General features: G+C 38.5%; 1 protein-coding gene across 15 annotated transcripts in view; it reads right to left on the reverse strand.

The window, feature by feature from the left end:
- The window catches only part of CADPS2 (calcium dependent secretion activator 2), a 535,389-nt gene that overhangs the window by 25,833 nt on the left and 490,904 nt on the right, over nucleotides 1-18,652 (reverse strand). For all 15 annotated transcript variants that reach the window (XM_039239670.1, XM_039239667.1, XM_039239669.1 and 12 more), the window contains 3 exons: nucleotides 13,884-13,967; nucleotides 13,750-13,782; nucleotides 100-207 (listed from right to left, as the gene is read on the reverse strand). In XM_039239670.1, coding sequence (XP_039095601.1) covers nucleotides 100-207; nucleotides 13,750-13,782; nucleotides 13,884-13,967 — 225 coding nt within the window. The remainder of the gene's footprint in view (nucleotides 1-99; nucleotides 208-13,749; nucleotides 13,783-13,883; nucleotides 13,968-18,652) is intronic.

Raw genomic sequence — 18,652 nt, forward strand, 5'->3', positions numbered from 1 at the left:
GGATCAGAAAAGGTGTCTGCTTTGCCAACATATCGAAATGCAATTTTCCCTGCACACATGTGGAGGATGCCAGGAAGCCTTGTGAGGGCAGTTACTTACATCAAACAGTTTTTCTATATACATTTCCTCATTGACCTTTTCTCGAAGAATATCCTGGTTTTGCCGAACAAACATGATATAGGTGTCTGCGAGATCCATTCCTGGTTTCTGTGGTGGAGGAAAAGCATGGGGAATAAAAGATCAGATCTCTATTGTGAAAACATTATTAAAACACAACTTTAGAAAATAATTCACATTATCATTTCAAAAATTACATTAGTAAATTATGCCCAAGACCAAAATCAACAACGAGCACCTTCAGTAAATTCCATAATTAAAATAAATAAAAGTTTATTACTGATGTCTGTAACTTGAGGTCACAGTTATTCATCATTATGAAAATGAGTAGAGACATGTGGCTGTAAAGTACCAGATACCTTTTTTCTTTAATGGCCATCTTGAACTGTTAATATGCCACACAGTGTAAACGAATGAATTTTTTAAAAAAGTCCCCACTTGTAATAATCCTTTCCTAATTGCCAATACAATTTACTTGTCACTATCTCTGGTTGGTTTACGCATATATATTAAAAGCAAAAATGTGGGGCACCTGGGTGGCTTCAGTTGGTGAAGCATCGACTTCAGCTTAGGTCATGAACTCACAGCTTGTGAATTTGAGCCCTGTGTCAGGCTCTGTGCTGTCAGTTCAGAGCCTGGACCCTGCTTCGGATTCTGTGTCCCCCTCTCTCTGCCCCTTGCCCACTCACACTCTGTCTCTCTCTCTCAAAAGTAAATAAACATTAAAAAAATTAAAACAAGACAAAACAAAAAAAACCCAAAACAAAAATGTTAGTTTTCCTTGGATTGCCTTCCTCAACTACTATAGGTGCTTAAGGCATACAAGCTAAATTTTATTTAATTTGAATAAAATATTATTAGGAAGATATTGGGCCAAAAATTTAATGGATTGTGAAGTGAAATGTAAACCAAAATTTTGTAGATTATCTATTGCTTCTACTCATTCATCTTTATCTATCTCAAAGATTTTATTTTATTTTAGAAATACAATATCAATGAACCAGTCTCCTGTGAAGAGTCTAAAGTGTGAATCGGATAACTTTCTGAAGTTATCCAACATCTGTTGCCTTGCAATGTTAGAGGAGATAGGACAGTTAATATAATTCCTCCTTGTTACAAACTCTGCAAAGTCAGTACTAGGAAGGGACAAAAATCTGAATGGTTCCAAGGAGTTTTCCTTCTGGACTTATCTTCACTTCTTTTTTGTGTTGTAGATAGCTAGACTAGTGAATAAAAATACTCATTTGAATGATCTACACTTGGGGTTGCTTCATAATCTGTACTGAGGTATTCATTTGATTAGAATTTGGCATTAAGGGTCACTTGGGCGGCTTAGGCGGTGGAGAGCCTGACTTGTGATTTCAACTCAGAACATGATCCCAAGGTTGTGGGGCCAAGCCCTCCTTCTCTCTCCCCTCCCCCCATCCCTGTGCTGAGCACGGGACCTACTTAAGATATTCTCTCTCTCTCTCTGCCCATCTCTCCTGCTCGTGTTCTGTTTCTAAAATAATAATAAAAAAAGAATATGGCATTAATAATAACAAAATGGTGGAACTGATGCCCAAGTAAGTCCGTTGGTCTTGTATCATTTCATATTCATAGAATGTACTTATAACTTCCATCATCAGACTCATTTTGCAAAGTAAATCTTGCAAGGAAATGAAGTGGAAGAGAATACAGGTCATTTAACTATTACTACTGTAAGAAAAATAAGACATTACTGAGTATCATGGTAGTCCCTCTCCTTAAATGAAGGATAAAAATTTCTTATCGCTTTTTTTTTTTTTGGTGCTGGTGGAGGCATATCTTATATACAATAATAAAACTGCCCATCACTTCACCAGTGCACCATATAGGCAATGAACATATGTCATTAATAAAACTTAACTTGATTTTTTAGTAACAAAGTTATTTCTGGGTAATATGAGTTACAAGAAGCTCTTACTGCTCTTACATTTAGCCTGAAGGGAAATATATGCTACATAAATTCAATTCAAACATAACCCTAATATGACAAAATTAGTTATCAGTTATAATTTGAAAGAACTACTTAAATGTCTTTTCTAGTCTTTCCTTCAAGAGCATCCATATACAATGTAGGGAACAGGTTTCAAACCTAATGGAGGCAACTTATCAAATTCATTCCTTCACTATTTTTCTGCATAATTCTCTTGAGCAATGTTTGAAAGTTTAAATACAATGACATGGATAACCGAGAGAAACCTAGGTTATTTCTTCTTCTTTTGCAGTGGGGGTAGGGGAGTGCGTTATCTATCAGTTTTTCCAGTGAAGAGGCAGAGTAATTTGTACAAAGATTAATACTACTACTACTTGAAGAGAGCTAACCCATAAGATAAGTACTTCTCTCTATGCTTCTCAAACTTTGTCAGAACGTCACAAATAAAGACGTCCAGAAAACATAGTGCCACAAATGAAAACAGCAACAAAACACTTGCCTATGTATAATGGAGAGCATATAGAAAGTTAGCTCAGCATCTGAGCCTTGGTCAGGTGCTTGGAAACACAATACTATGACCTATATAATGCCACAGCAGTAGGGCACAGCTCAGCGAACCTGAGAGTTAAAGAATATACAAATGAGAGGTTTGTTTTCTCCACTATTTCTCACCCTGCCCAACCCCATTTTTATTTCTACCTCTTGAAAGAAGAGTAGGCTTACAGGCTGTATCTAGTCAATCACTTGACCCATCAAACTCACTGGAAACTAAGTTACAGCGAGAAGGACTGGAGAATAGTGATTTTTAAACACTTGCCATAGATTCTAAGGTCATTTTTCCTGTTTCTTTGATCCCTTTCAAGATAAAATTTGACGAAATGTAACACTGTCCAGGAAGAGTTTATCTTCTAACATCTGAAATGAACAAACGCTTTACAGTCCAAGCCTAAAAGAAACTTAAATGCTGTTCCCTTTGGCAGACCCAAGGCATATGATACTGAAATCTGTAGGTTGAGACATTTCTACAATTTTCTAAGAAAATAAACAGCTCTGGCTAAAAGTGTGAAGTAAAGCTCATTTAAAAGTTTAATTCAACAAAATTTAGTGTTTCTGTCTTTTCTTTTCACTATACTTTCTCCTCTTTTGGCAAATGAAGATCCACTTGCCTGGAAAACAAAACCTAGAATTCTTACATTTCTCATTAGCATTATTTCTTTCTTTATCTTTGAGCTGTTTACCTATTCTTGAAACTGTGACATATGGGAATTTCACACCTAGTGAGTATATTTTCATGTAGCTGTGGCATGAGACTATAATCATTAAAAGAATATACACAAGTAAGAGTAACTGCAACAGTTGGTGACATTTACCAATTAGAATTATAGTTCTTTATCCTTCCTTTAGTATATGAAGGGTAATTATCTCTGATAAATTGCTGAAAAAGATGTAATTTTCCTTTTAAACACTTTCTACTTACAGTACAAATGTGTTTGGATAGAAGACATTATCACTGGTTCAGTGCTCCTTTGTGCAAAGACTCTGTTTTATGGCAGCAAAATTTACATACTTTGGAAGTCACTGCATTTAAAATTCCATTATTAAACATTATGCATCTAATTTCATCATTAGATGTTATCTTATTAGGAAATGAAGTTTTGTTAAAAAGTTAAAAAAAAACCCTGAACCCACTTTTTTTTTTTTTTTTTTTAGTGTGTAAATGAACGGGACACATGTGACTGCCAGGCAGAGACACCAAATTGCTACATGTGTCAGTGCAGGTGGGTGTCCACTAACCCTATCAAAGTAGAGGTCTATTAAACCTCAAAAATTGTGGATATGGATGAGTTTTTATCAAGAAAATTGTGATCTAGAGAGCTAAATTTAGAAATCTCGTCTATATTGGTAATTATAGTTTTCTTAATGAATATGAGAAAATAACAATTAAAAATCAGGTAGCGAGCATGCTATGCATTAACCTCCACCTAGATTAAATGCTTTTTTGCATTCCACCATTCAAACCTCTGATATCCTTGGATCACTAAGCGCTAACCTCTCCATCTTGCTTATCAGGGCAGTAATCTCTAAATCCAGATCCAAATAGGAATTCCCAAATTCTAATTTGATTCAAAAAAGAACAAAATTTGGTAACAAAGTTAGAATAAAAGAACACAGACATCTACAAAATTCCCCCATGAGCATAAAGAAATCAATAAATTGTGGAGGGAAATGCAGTATGGCGAGGAGGGTGCCTCCGACATTGGCTGTGTAAGTAACAGAATACACCAGTGAGTGAATGAGTTTAAGCAAGGGTGCAGGCTTCGGCAAATTTTTTTAAGCGCTAATCACTAGTTAACCTAGTGGGATGAAAATGCCGTTTAGAAAAAGAGAAAAAAAATTCCTCGTTAATTACACGCTGCAAATGCCCTTACTTCCTGCTGCTCTACCTAATCCCACAGGTGCAAGTCTTCACTCTCCCTATTGATGGGTAGGTAGGTGCAGCGCTGCCCGTCATTTTCCACAGCAACGGATTTAGATGCAGAAGAAGCCGCTTAACCTTCCACGGGAGGTTAACGATACACTATGCAAACACTGTCATGGTATCTATTTAACAAGGAGACAGATTTTTAAATATACTATTCTAGTCTCAAAGATTAACTAGAAGCTACAGTATAATTGACTTAATTTGAAAGTGCACTTCTCATAACCTTATAAAAGCTTGCCTTGAAGAAACAACCAAGGGTAGAGCTGTGTTACCCTGTTGTGTAAGAATCTGCATGCATGGATCTTGCGAGGTTTGAAACAACTGCACACCTTCTCAGTCTGAAATTATAATAGGAGCAATTTCTATGTCAGCTCTGGCATTTCAACTTCAGAAATGGTTGATAACTGATCCTCAGGGAACACAGGACATAATTCTACAAACATACAACTTATCCCAGGTATCGTTAACAACGATATATATCATTCTTTCACTGTTCAGTATATTCTTTATAACTGTGACATTCATGCAGCCATTTCTGCAGTGTTACATTTGAGCGAAAATGTTCTTAAAGTTACAGTTTTCAAAAAGCATTTGGGGCAGGTTAAGTAAGTTACATGTTCTCAAATACGAACATAGGTTTTGAGTATCGCTATGATGATTATGTTGTAAAAATATATTTTACCAATTTTGTACAAAGGAGAATAATTATATTCACATAGAAAAGCAAACGGAAGTAAACAGAACTAAACCTTCAAACTAGGTTTATTCCATCTTAAAATTCCATAAGCCTAGGAAGGGGCATAATTCATAAAAGGAGTAAGGGGAAGAGATGTGAACAATGAAAATGTCACAATGACACGAAGTTTTCAAGATTTTCTAATGAGTTTTCCTGACTTTTAAAACAATAAAACAATTTTAATTGTTCTTGAAATACCCTCCAAACTGTTATTTCAAGCAGTGAAGCAGCCAGAGTCACCTTTCTCTCTATTAAATTTAGCGGCATTCAAATTTCCATTAATTAACACTATTGTACATTTTGATGCCAAACTGGAAGGTAGAAAATTCTGAACTAAATGGCACCCACATCCATTTGAAAACATCCTTTAGACATGGAACATGTGTGTTTTAAGTACGTATGTTTCCTTTACTTCCACATTTCTCTGTGTGTGTGTGTGTCAGAGAGAGAGAGAGAGAGAGAGAGAGAGAGAGAGAGAGAGAGAGAAAGAGAGAGAGAGAGAGAGAGAGAGAGAGAGAGATTAGTTTCAGGTCTCCAGAGTCCTTGCTCTGGATAAGAATGTTCTGTCTGCTCCCTGTGAGTATAGTTAGTAAAAAGGAGGTTCCCAACATAATGCTATAGGAGTATATAAGAATCTACTATTATTAATGCTCACATAACTTATGTAGTCATAATGTTTTCACTCTTAAATTCGTATGAATGGTTCACACTGTTTCTTCTACATTGTGATATATTTTATCATTCACGGATCTAAGCATTTGTATGTACCAACATACAATACTGTTATTTGATATTTTATTGTATCTCTGGGGGAAAATACCCTTCCAAAGAGGAAGCTATTTTATGTATTAAAAGGAATAGTGAATAATAATTTAAAACATTAGCCTGAAACACTCAAGGAAAAGAGGCAGGTTGACTCTGAACTGAGATTTATGCACTCAATTTTAATCTTCCTATACCTTGCTCATTTGACACTACGAGCTTCTAGAATCTCTCCTGATATTTCTGATCTGTAATAAAGATTACCAACATCTCAAAGTTTAGAGGAAGAGGTGCTGATACGGGACTACCAGACAAAAAAAAGTGTTAATATATGGAGCACCTAATGCCTTTATACTCTTATTGTCATGAGTAATGATTATAATGATGATGAATCTCTCAGTTTATAACAATATTCACTAACCTTTCCCTAGTCTGTCTACAGTGGTTACGATGTCAACCTTAGAAACTACACTACAGACATGAAGACCTGAAATTAAAATGCTGTGGCTATTATTTCATTTAGCTTTTAAAATTTAGATTGACTGGGATTGATTGGGACTCAGTCCCAATTTGGAACATTTCAGATTTGGGCTCAAAGGAGACCCAAGGATGTTAGAAGATCGAATCCAGAGGCAGTCCATGGATTTGCCTTATATGAGAAAAACCAGCCAGACAAAACAAAACAAAGGAATAAAGATGCAAGAAGCTAAATGCTTATCTAGAAAGGGCAAGAGGCAAGATCCTCTTCTCCTGTAATGGTGAGGCTTTAATCTGGTCCTGGCTTACATCTCTCCCTCCAGGAGACCATGTCCCAGTGGACAGATGCTCCACTCTCTGGGTTCTGCTTGGCTCTCATTTGGATGTAAAGCACTGAGTATTCAAGCTGCCTTATTTAGGAGATAAAAAATATCGGAAGCAAAGGAAGGAGGGGCAATACTATTGTCGTTGAACTGACCGACTATAACTTTATTTTTAATTAAAAAAATCTTTATTCAACTTTTAACCATCAGCAATGGGCACTAACAAACATTATGTTTAAGTGATCTCTATGCCCAATGTGGGGCTCAAACTCACAACTCCAAGAGTCCCATGTTCTAGCTACTGAGTCAGCCAGGCGACTATACCTTTAAAGTCACACTGATATACATGAGGTGCTTAATATTCTAAAATAAAAGGAAAATAAATGAAAAACAATCCGATTTGTTCACTGTGGAAGGTGAGTGATTTTTCTTTTGGAAAACAGTCATGTTCAGAAGCAAGGAATGGGCACTGCAGAGTAACATATGAGAACAGGAAGCATCACTCCAGGTAGAAGCAGTAACAACCCCATTGATTTCAATGCTGCTTTACCTTTACAAAGACGTTTTATGTGAATATCCTCATCGAACCTCCTAAGCGCCGAGCGAGGGAGACAGCGCAGGGATTATCTATTATCCTCAGTGCACAGGTGGGAAAATGGAAGCACAGGGGTCGGACAGCTACTAGGATGCAAAGGGTGGGATCTGAACTACATCTTGGGCTCCACAGCAAGTCTGTACATTACAGAGCTCTGAATTCAAGCCATACTTTGGGGAGTTGGGAGATTAAAAGTCTTTGGCAAGTGTCATAATGAAGAGAGAATATTTGAAAGAATTATTAACAGAGACAAGAGAAAAAGAAACCGTCTCCATTTCTAAGGACAGATAACCAAGATTAGGTACCAGCACTACGAAGCAAATCAATGGGGAATTTCTCCTTTGCTTCCTCACTGCCCGTGGTCACAGTCATCCTTATAATGTCCTCCAGGTCTCTTTAGCTATGTCACCTCCCTGTCTAGCAGAGAGATCATATGCAATGTGTGTGCAAATGGAAACAAGACAGTTTTCAATAGGCATTGTACACACACACACACACACACCAACATACTCTATAGGTAATACAACCTATAATTTAGTCATCTATAAAATGAGTATGTTATAAAAACTGCATTATTCCTACTGTGACATTCAGTGCCTTTTAAAAAAAATGTTTATTTTGAGTGAAAGAGGGAGAAAAAGAGTGAGTATGGGCAGGGGAGTGGCAGAGGGAAAAGGGAAACTCCCAAGCAGGCTCCATGCTTAGCGTGGAGCCCAATGTAAGGCTCTACCTCATGACCATGAGATCATAACCTGAGCCAAAATCAAGAACCGGATGCTCAAAATACTGAGCCACCTGGGGTGAACTCTTAATGTCTATCCTATTCCATCCAAGGGACAAAAAAGCCCAAAAATGTCACCTAGAAGGTGATGGAGAAGACGAAGAACTAGGAAAAAATAATGGGGAGAAAGGAACAATGCCTGTCACGTCTGGCCTGGAGTTAGAGGTTTTTTTGTAGGAGGACCACAGAGTGTGAAGAGTAAATACTGTCAACATAACTTATCACTGTTGCTGTTGACCTCAATCAAAGGGCTGAGGTAGTCTTTGTCAGGTTTCTCCATGATAAATCTATACCCCCCAGGCCCCCTCCTTCTCATACTGTATTCTTTGTAAGCAAGTCACTGTGCATGGCCTTAGGTTGTAGGCACTTACCCTGCCTCCTTGGGAGTCAAGTATCCATGTTAATTACTGGGAAGTCTTCTGTAAGGGAGATTTTATATATCTCTGCATTTATTTGCTTAATCATTTAGTTGCATGAGTATGGACTAGTGGATATTTATTTTATACTTTGGGTTATAATCTAATACTACCTAATTTATTTAGCTGCTCAAATTACCCTAGCTGAGGCCCTTGGGAGCTCTTCAAGTGCCTCCGGGGTCTCTTTAACATATCCCCTAGCATTGTGGGTTTTTTCTCCCAAATATTTCTTTTGCTTTCTGTCACTTTAAGATGCTCCAGGCTCATTTTGTAGATTTGCTGCCCCAGTCCTAGCACCTGCCATTTCTCCAAAGACTCCTGGTTCATCTTACTGCAGACTCGATACTAAGATCTGGGCACTTGGTGTGGTTGTTGCTACGGGGGTACCATTGCTTCTGGGTTCTCTCGGCTAACAAACCAAGGAAATATATGTGTATATCTATATTTCTACATGTAACCAGCTCCATATTAAGTTCCAGAGAAGTTCACACTGATGACTCCAACTCTAATCCATTACCATATGGATCATTCTAGCCTCTTCCTCTGGTCTCCAGCCTCTCACTCCCAACAGTCAGAGACTTGGCTTTCACCAAACATCATCTCTTTACTTAGCCATTTGCTTCCAGTGTGTAGGAGGAGGGGAAACAGTTTATCAACTAGACTACAATGCTTATGTACAGCTCCTTCTCCCTTTATTTTTACAGACTCTAATTATTTCCAAATTTACTCAAATCAGCACTTTTTCCTTCATCTTTTTCAGGGAGATTACTCCACACAGCTGCAATAGAATTAGATTAACAACAACAACAACAACAACAACAACAACAACAAGTCGTTTCCATCCTGGGATCCCATGATATCCTAAGTGTCCTTTTAAAAACTTACCTATGCTCAGGTTCCATCTTTGTGCTGTAACGGTAGGTTTTGACAAATACATAGAATCATGTAACCATTACAGTATCTCATAGAAGAGTTCCCCCGCTCCTAAAAGTTTCCTGGGCTTCACCTACTCACTTCCCTGACCTTGAACTAATGGCAACCATTAATCTCTTTTATAATCTTTATAGTTTTACCTTTACTATAAGGTGATATAAATAGAATTATATAGTGTGTAGTCTTCTCAGACTGCCTTCTCACACTTGGGAATATGCCTTTAAGATTCGTCCATGTCTCAGTGTGGCATGTTGGCCAATTTTTCTTTTTCTTTTTTTCTTTTTTCGCTGGGGTGTATTCCAATTGTTGCCTTTGTCTATTGAAGGATATTTTGGTTGGTTACAATATTTGATGATTATGAAAAAGGCTGCTATGAACATTCATGTTCAGGTTTGGGTGCGGATGCACATTTTCAAATCAGTTGGATAAATACCTGGAAGTGCAATTGGTGGGTTGCAGGTGAGGCTCTTAAGCTTTCTAAAAAATGGCCAGTCTTCCAAAGTGGCCGTACCAGATTCCTTTTACATCAGCAATGAATGAGAGTCCCGGTCAACATTTTGCCATTGACAGCTTTATTTTAAATTTTAGCCACCCTAATAGGTGTGTAGTGGTATCACATTATTTTAACGTGCATGTCCCTACCAATAAATGACAATGGGCATCTTTTCATATGCTTATTTGGTATCTGTATGTCTTTGGTATAGTATCCATTCTGATCTTTTGCCATTAACATTTTTTTAAATTGTTGAGAGTTCTTCATACATTTTAGATACAAGTTCTTTGCCAAACAGGTGTCTCTAGCTTGTCTTTTCATTCTTTTAACTGTGCAGAGCAGTTAATTATTAAGTCTAATTTACACCGTTTCTCTTTCCTGGAGGTGTTTGGTGGTGTACCTAAAACATCCTCACCGAACCCAAGACCACATATATTTTCTCTTATGTTTTCTCAGTTTTACAGTTTGCATTTTACTGGTAGGTTTTCCATTTTACTGGTAGGTTTGAGTTCGTTTTTACAAAAGGTGAACCAGTGTACTTTTTCCTCCTGAGGTTCTTCCTAAAAGAATGCTTCAGGGAGACATACTTGCAGGAGTTTTAGCATAAAAAACAGTAACAGTTAACAGCAACTTGTAGCTATTGACGTTAATATTCACGGGCATCAGTAATAATCTGCCATGGCCAGACCATGTCTATGGTTTAGTACACTCTGCTGGGGGGTGGGGGAGGTGGGTGCACAACTTGATTTAATAATGACGCCACTAAGCTGGGATTCATCTACAGAGTGAATAATGGCATGATACAGAGCTTGGGTACAGTTGTAGCTGTTTTCACGCTATGTCTGTTTCCCTATGTCTTTGGTCCTGGACACTGAATGGCTGTGGGCAGGCAATGTCTATTTTCACCATGTAAGCCCAAGGCCTAGCATTTAGTGTCCCTTACATAAATATTTGATTAGTGGGTTCAGTGAAGAAACTGAGCTTGTTTAATATAGAAAATAAGAACCCCTCAGACAATATATCCCTTTGAATAGCCACCATATCCTTTGGGAAGAGGAGGCATGATTAATTATCATCAAACATTTGAAGGGTTATCATGCAGAAGAGGGATTAGAACCAAGGTAAAATTCACAGAGGTACCGAATTTCAACTCATTAAACCTATGAGGAGGCTGCCTTGTGGTAAGTCTGTAATCACTGAAAAAATTAAGAGACTGAATGAATTTTTGTGAGGGATATGGGGGGAAGGGGTTTCAGCATCTAGAAGGAAAATGAACCTCTTTCTGCATTTTCAACTCTGAGGTTCAAGAAGGTCTAACAGACATAGGATAGGGTCAGGTTAAGAACTTCAAAAGCCCTAAGAACAGAAATATTGTGTCCCATTCCATCTGTGATTCAAAATAAAAACAAAGCTGTATTATAAGACCTGTGCTAGGAATTCCAATGAACTTCATGTGTTCTTAAGATTCCTTGTCTTCTTCTTTGTAAGACAGGAAATATAAGCTCTTCTCCTTAATTTTCCCTTCCTTTCTTTTGTGCTGTCACTTTGCAAGACCCTACATGTGATTATTTCTGCTTATTTCCCAGTGCTGATTTTCTGATTCTACGTAGAAGACAAGGAGTATATCAAGACTTTTTTGGGAATCATTTATAAGATAAAAAAGCCTTGTTATAAAGAAACCCCATGCAAAGGCAGGAAAGTCCATGGCCTTTTCACTTAAAGTATCTATTTATACTCTTTTTAAACATTTGTTAATGTTTATTTATATTTGAGAGAGAGAATGAGAGAGAGAGAGCGAGAGAGCGAGAACGAGTGCACAAGCAGGGGAGGGATAGAGAGAGAGAGAGAGAGGTAGTCTTAGAATCCAAAGCAGCCTCCAGGCTCAATCAGCTAACCAACTGAGCCACCCAGGAGCGCCACCATTTATACTCTTAACTACAGAGAACAAACTAATGGTTGCAGAGGGGAGGTGGGTGGGAGGATGGGGGAAGTAGAGGACTGGGGATTAAAAAGTACACTTATCATGATGAAAAAATAATAAAATAAAATGATACAAACATCCATTTATAATAATTATAGTAGCAATAAATCTGGGGACTGTCTAGTCCACAGTATACAACGTGGTTCTGCATTTTAAAAGTGAGAGCCGCCTACTACTGGTCTACAAAGCTTATGCCGGGACTCAAATCATTAACATTCAAAATGACAACCTACACGTGGTGCTGCCCAAGCACAATCTTAAGCAAAGGGGACTTCAATTCCGTTTCCATTTAGTTTGAATTTGTAAGCTTTATCTCCATTGTGTTCAAAAGAAAGTGATACATATGCCAAGATATATATCAGGCAGAACATATCAGGCCTTGATCACATATGTGATATCAGAATGAAGGCAAAAACTAATCTGTCAGGATTATCAACTTAAAAAGGCTGCACTAACTTGATTATATTTATTATGTGAATTTTTTTTAACATAGGCATCACACCTACCGTGGAGCCCAATATGGGGGCTGACCTCACAACCTTGAGATCAAGACCTGAGATGAGGTCAAGGATCAGACTGAGTCACCAGGCACGAGTTACCAGGCACCGCTATCATGTGAATTTTCCAGTGGTAGTTCATGGTATCTTAATCTTTGAACAGATTTACAGGTTACAAATTATTTCCCAAGAATTCTGTGAAAAACTAAATGTTGAAATAAGTGAAAACTGATTTATAATACTTTTGTGTTTAGAAAACTAGTTCTTTGATTTAACTGGTTCATCTTTATTGTTACTTTAACTCCTATAAGAAACCTATTACAGCTTTCATATAAAGGGGGGAGAGAGTAAGCATTTTTCTATAAAACGAATGAGGCATTTTCTACCCCATCCTAGAGTATTGTAATTACCCTCTGCAACTGAGCTGACATGCTCTCACAATGACTTGACCTCTATAAGAGTTCCCAAGATAAAATGGAAAATGTACACTGAAATAACTGTGTCAAGCCTTCTTATGAAGGCTAGCACTTGCTTAAAGAAAATAAACTGCTCCCTTTGAGTCGGCACTTACTCTTTTAAAGATCTGAAATAAACCTGTGGGAAACCAAAATTATTTTTATTTATTATTATTATTTTTTTAATATTTTTATTTATTTCTAGGAGAGAGACAGAGAGAGAGAGACAGTGTGAGCAGGGGAGGGTCGGAGAGAGAGGGAGACACAGACTCTGAAATAGGCTCCAGGCTCTGAGCTGGCAGTCAGCACAGAGCCCGACGCGGGGCTCGAACCCACGAACCGCGAGATCATGACCTATGCGAAAGTCAGACGCTTAACATTCTAAGCCACCCAGGCGCCCCCCAAAATTATTTTTAAAAATTATATATATATATGGTGTGTGTGTGTGTGTATGTATGTATGTATGTATGCATGTGTGTACATACATATGTGTACACACACACACAGTTTTCTAAGAGAGACAGAGACCGTGTGAGTGGAGGACAGGCAGAGAGAGGGGGACAGAATCACAAGCGGGCTCTGTACTGTCAGCATGGAGCCTGAAGTGGGGCCTGAACCCACGAAACCATGAGATCATGACCTGAGCCAAAGCCAAGAGTCGGACGCTTAGCTGACTGAGCCACCCAGGTGCCCGCCCCTATCTATATATATAATTTTTACAAAAACAAATGGAAAAATACTTACTGGAACATCAACATATTTTGCAGCTGCTTTCACCTTAAGTGAAAAAGAGATAATTATGAGAATTATTTCTGAACTGTTAGATAAGTACTATGACAACAGTCAAAAGACAGAAGAGAACGCAATCAAATACTTACAGTGAATGACAGAATGGATGAAAAGAAAGTGCCTTCATCATATCTTGACAGCTTAGACAACACCCCTTCCAACACTGAAACAAACTGTAATTGTTTATGGTGAGTATCTAGATATTACAAAAGAATAACAGGGCAAATATTCCCTAGACCAACTCCTCCCAGGGCACAAAAATCCACTTTGCAGAGACTGCCAGCTGAACGGTTGATTTGTTACGTTTACTCTTTGATTTTGAAGATGAGCTCGAAGGCCCATGTCCATTGCTGCAAATAATACACAAAGCTTTTTCAGAACAACGAATAATGTAATAGCAGTCTGGTCACTATACATGTGAGATAACGTAAACCATTAATAAAGAACTTAAAATTCCTTAGACTATTCCTTAAAACAATTTTCAACTTCAGAATAGATGTTTAGAAGCAATGACGGTGAAGTTTAATCAAATTATTTTGTATCATAAATCACTTGACCATTTCCCACCTTTTTCTATCTATATAAGAGGATGAATAAAAAAGACCAGATAATGAAAGGAATGTGTAGCCTTCGAGGCTCTTCGAACACTGTAATCAAGTCTGACATTAGTTAACAGGCATTAACCAAGCAGCTCTGATTAGGACATACAAGGATCAAATCTGCTTTCAGAAGCTCACAAAGCAGTTGGAGAACTAGAACAGATAAACACACCACAAGCAACAAGGGAGAGAGTCCAAGGCTGAGTTTATATACCCCGATTCTTACACTGACTACAATGTGGGCTCAGGCCAACCACTGGATCAATCAGTTCCTTTATCAGTTAAACTGTGAGTGTATGTGAGACAAATTTGTCTCAAAAGCGTTGTACATTTCTAAGATTTTGCATTTCTATGAAGTGAAAGTTAAGACCTATATACCACAGTAAGATTACAAATGTAGGGAATTATATTTCAGTGAGTGGCAACATTAAAATCCGGCATTAAGATAAAGAAATTAGTAAGACTCTACTGCCCTATATCTTTCCTCTTTAGACCTCAATATGCACTACTGACAAATTATAAACTCCCAGCGGGAAAATACTGACAAGGTTTTTTAAATACGAAAAGGGAAATTAACGAAGGCTGGTTTTTGTTCACATAGCAGCTTCTTCAACAAAGTGATAATAGTTCTAGGGACACAGCTTATTGGTCTCTGGTGACCAGAGAACTCACTGAGAGTGCACAGGAGATAATCTTTTCTCTATGGCTGGTCAATTATTGCAAAATAGTTTATGCAAAAGAAACAAAAACTTCCCTATAGGTTTCTCCATCACATCATGTGCGACATGATGTAAGAACACAGAAACAAACTCATGCAAAGTGCTGACTAAAATTTTATACGTTTAAAGAATGAAAATTATGTATGGTTCGTTAGTTATCCTAAGGGATACAAACAGCAAAAAACACAAAATTACAAACTGCTCACAGCTACTAAAAGTCAATTTAGCACTTTCTTCCTGCCCATTAGGATTTCTTACCAATCACAGTTGGCCAACTCAACTTGATGTGGTTTGCAAAGACCCAGAAGACCAATACTCCAGGGCTATGTCAGACCAGGGGAAGGGAATTCCAAACTTAATGGCCCTCTGTGGAAAATGCTTCATCTCTTCTAACTCCAATCTTGAGAGCCGGTGTGTGCCAGGTGATCTCATTTGCCACGAGGAGAGCGACAATTGCTATGGTTACCAGACAGCCTGAGCCAGCAAAGGCTCTAGCACAGCACCTGGTTCTGCGTACCCTCAAGTGAGGATACGCGTACACACATGGGTGGTGCTGAGGGACGAGGCAAGAAGCCTGTGGATGGATTTAGCAGATCTTAGTTCAAGGTGTAGCCCTGCCAATCTCTGGCTATAAGACAACAGTCAAGCCATGAGCCTCTCTAGCAGACTCCTCAGTCAAAGGGGGAGAATGACAGCCATCACGTCCATCTTAGAAGGATCGGTGAAGATCATTTGAGATATTTTATGTGCAAGGACTGTGAAAACAGCAAAATACTAAAGAAATGCAAAGAATTAATATTATTGATAGGATTAGCTAAATCACTCTCCATCACATAGGTCTAGAAATCTATGTACGATAAGTCACAAGGTAATGGAAGGAGGCTTTGAACATAGGTGGTCTGGCTCCAAAGCCCATGTTCGTTACCATTAGAGTTTTAAGTATTAAATAAGTAATGAGCTCAGCATATAAGTACTCAATAGATGTCATTTTGTTATTATTGAGCACCTAATGTGTGAAATGCAGACACTAGGAGTCTTAGACCTTTCCTTCCAGGAACACACAAACTAGTGGGAGAGACAGGAAGGGATAGCACTGGTCATGACAGGCAGAGAGTTTTAAGGGCCGGCAAAGATGGGCAAACAGTGTAACTGAAACAGCAGGAGGGAAGCATGGCTTCTAACTGGAGGATGTTGGGGAAGCTTCATTTACAAGGCGGCACAGGAGCCGAGCCACAGGAGGGCAGAAATGGAGGGTTCAATACAACGAAACTTGGGGAAGCCGCCTGGTGGCTGTTTTTAGGGCCAAAGTTTCCCCAATGTAGCGTCTGGCGGCCTGTGTGGCTTACTCTTTCTGGTGAGAACCAAGCCCGGGTCATATCCTTGTAAATCCTACGTAATGCAACGTGGCTGTTGCATGCATGTCACAACATTCTTTGCCTCCATTTTAACAATAGCGGGGAGTGTCTCCTTGAGTTCCTCTCTCCCCCCAGGTAGTCCTTGGGGAGGCATAATACAGTGGGGATTTGATGTGCTTACATGGCAGTGAACAGAGTCTGCACCACCGGGATCAACCAGCTGAGCCACACAATTCCTACAGGAAGGCTGTCTTTGTGAGATTTCCACGAGGCATATGTGGCAGAAGAGCTGCCTTAAAAACCAAACTCCATTAAAATCAAGATTGACTAATAATGATATATTTTCCGTCTGGCTGTTAATTGCACAAAACAGCAAGATTCCACAGAAATCCAGTTAAATGCTGGGTTTAGTTGCTGTGTCTTTAACTGCTTCCTGTGAACTTTCTCAGTACAGCTCAGGGAGTATATAAACACTTTGGGGTTTGCCTTGTGCTCTCTGTTCTCCTGAGGGTGTCTGGGTTGGAATGAAACACTGTAATCTCTTTGTTTCCCTGCTCTTTATTGTAGATGCCATTTACTGGGTTTGTTTGAATAATATTTAACACCTAAAGTCTGTTTGGGTAATTACCAACTTTGCCTCACTATGCACACTCTCAAGGAAATTAAAGATGAAAAGCACTTTGAAATAACTAGTAGAATGAAACACGAAGTTGGCCACAAGCATGTTGGTTTCAATTTCCTGTTGAATTTTAACAGGGCATAAGATTCATTTTCCCATATGTACGGAAAGTAGACCCCAAATTCTAAAAAGTTATTGGAAGGATTCCAGCTATAGATTGGTGGGTTCAAAACACAGTTCTTGCTTTTTCAGCTATGATATTTCATGAAGTAAAAAAGGGATAGTCGCATCATTTGCCCTGCAATTTATAGTATCTTCCATAGAGAAGACATGCATCCAAATAACACTCATCCTGAAGAACTAAGTTCTTTCCTTCCTTTTTTTTTTTGGGGGGGGGGAGTAGTATTGCTGGAGATATCTATTAGCAGATGTTTTATATTTATTTGGTAAGACCCGGACCAGTGAGTATTATTAAAAATCCGCATGGAACAAGAATACCATGGACTGTAAGAAACCAGGTTTCTTCCCTGAATCAGAATGTTAATGTTAGGATACAATGCAACTGTCCCTTCCTCAGCCACTTTTCTCCAACTGTGAATCTGTTTCTCTGAACCTTTGTTCCAATGGACTCCCAAAACGTCTTTCTCGATTTTCCACATCTGTGTTAAGGATGGACAGTATTTGAGTGCTTACTTTGGCAGCCTATATACTAAAACTGGAATGATACAGAGAGATACAGAATGATACCCCTGAGCAAGGGGGTATAGTATTTGACAGCAAATATTTATTTGTAACATATTTTGTTCCACAAAGTATCTAAGACAATTTCCAAAACACACTGGTAAACTCTCCACACTTCTCTCCTGATCCCTTTCCCTACAAATAGTGACCTATCATATTTTGTATTCACTCTTTCCTAATGACTCCTAATAATCCTTTTAGGCATATACTTATTTTTAACAGGTGTCTTCTGCATATAAGGCTACTTGGTCTGAATGAGTAAAATTAATCAAATTAATCTTAGGTTGAGTTGGTGAGATACTTTAATTACAGAATGTAGGTAGTCAGGTTTGATGTGTCCTCTGCCCATCTTATTCTTTTTTTAATTAAATTTTTTAAAAATTTTATTCACTTATTTCTGGGAGGGAGAGACAGCGTGAGAAGGGGAGGGTCAGAAGGAGAGGCAGATACAGAATCTGAAGCAGGCTCTAGGCTCTGTCTGAGCCAGGTGTCAGCACAGAGCCCGACGCGGGGCTCGAACCCACGAACCATGAGATCATGACCTGAGCCGAAGTCGGAGGCTTAACCAACTGAGCCACCCAAGCACCCCTGCCCATCTTATTCTTCAGAGAAATTCAGGGGAAAATATTCCAGGTTATCAGAAAGAACATGGGCGTGTACGTATATATTTACACCTACACATTTAGAGCTAATGAACTCAGTGAGGCACTGTAAACTTCTTTCCTAAATCCCCCTTTGCAATAATCAAGGATTTAGGAAGTTAAATAGATTACTCTGATCTTTTTCTCCATACCCAGAATTTACTGAGCTGTTACCAGAGGGCAT

This window comes from Hyaena hyaena, unplaced genomic scaffold (assembly GCF_003009895.1).
Source record: "Hyaena hyaena isolate Hyena2069 unplaced genomic scaffold, ASM300989v1 scaffold_161, whole genome shotgun sequence".
NCBI lineage: Eukaryota > Metazoa > Chordata > Mammalia > Carnivora > Hyaenidae > Hyaena > Hyaena hyaena.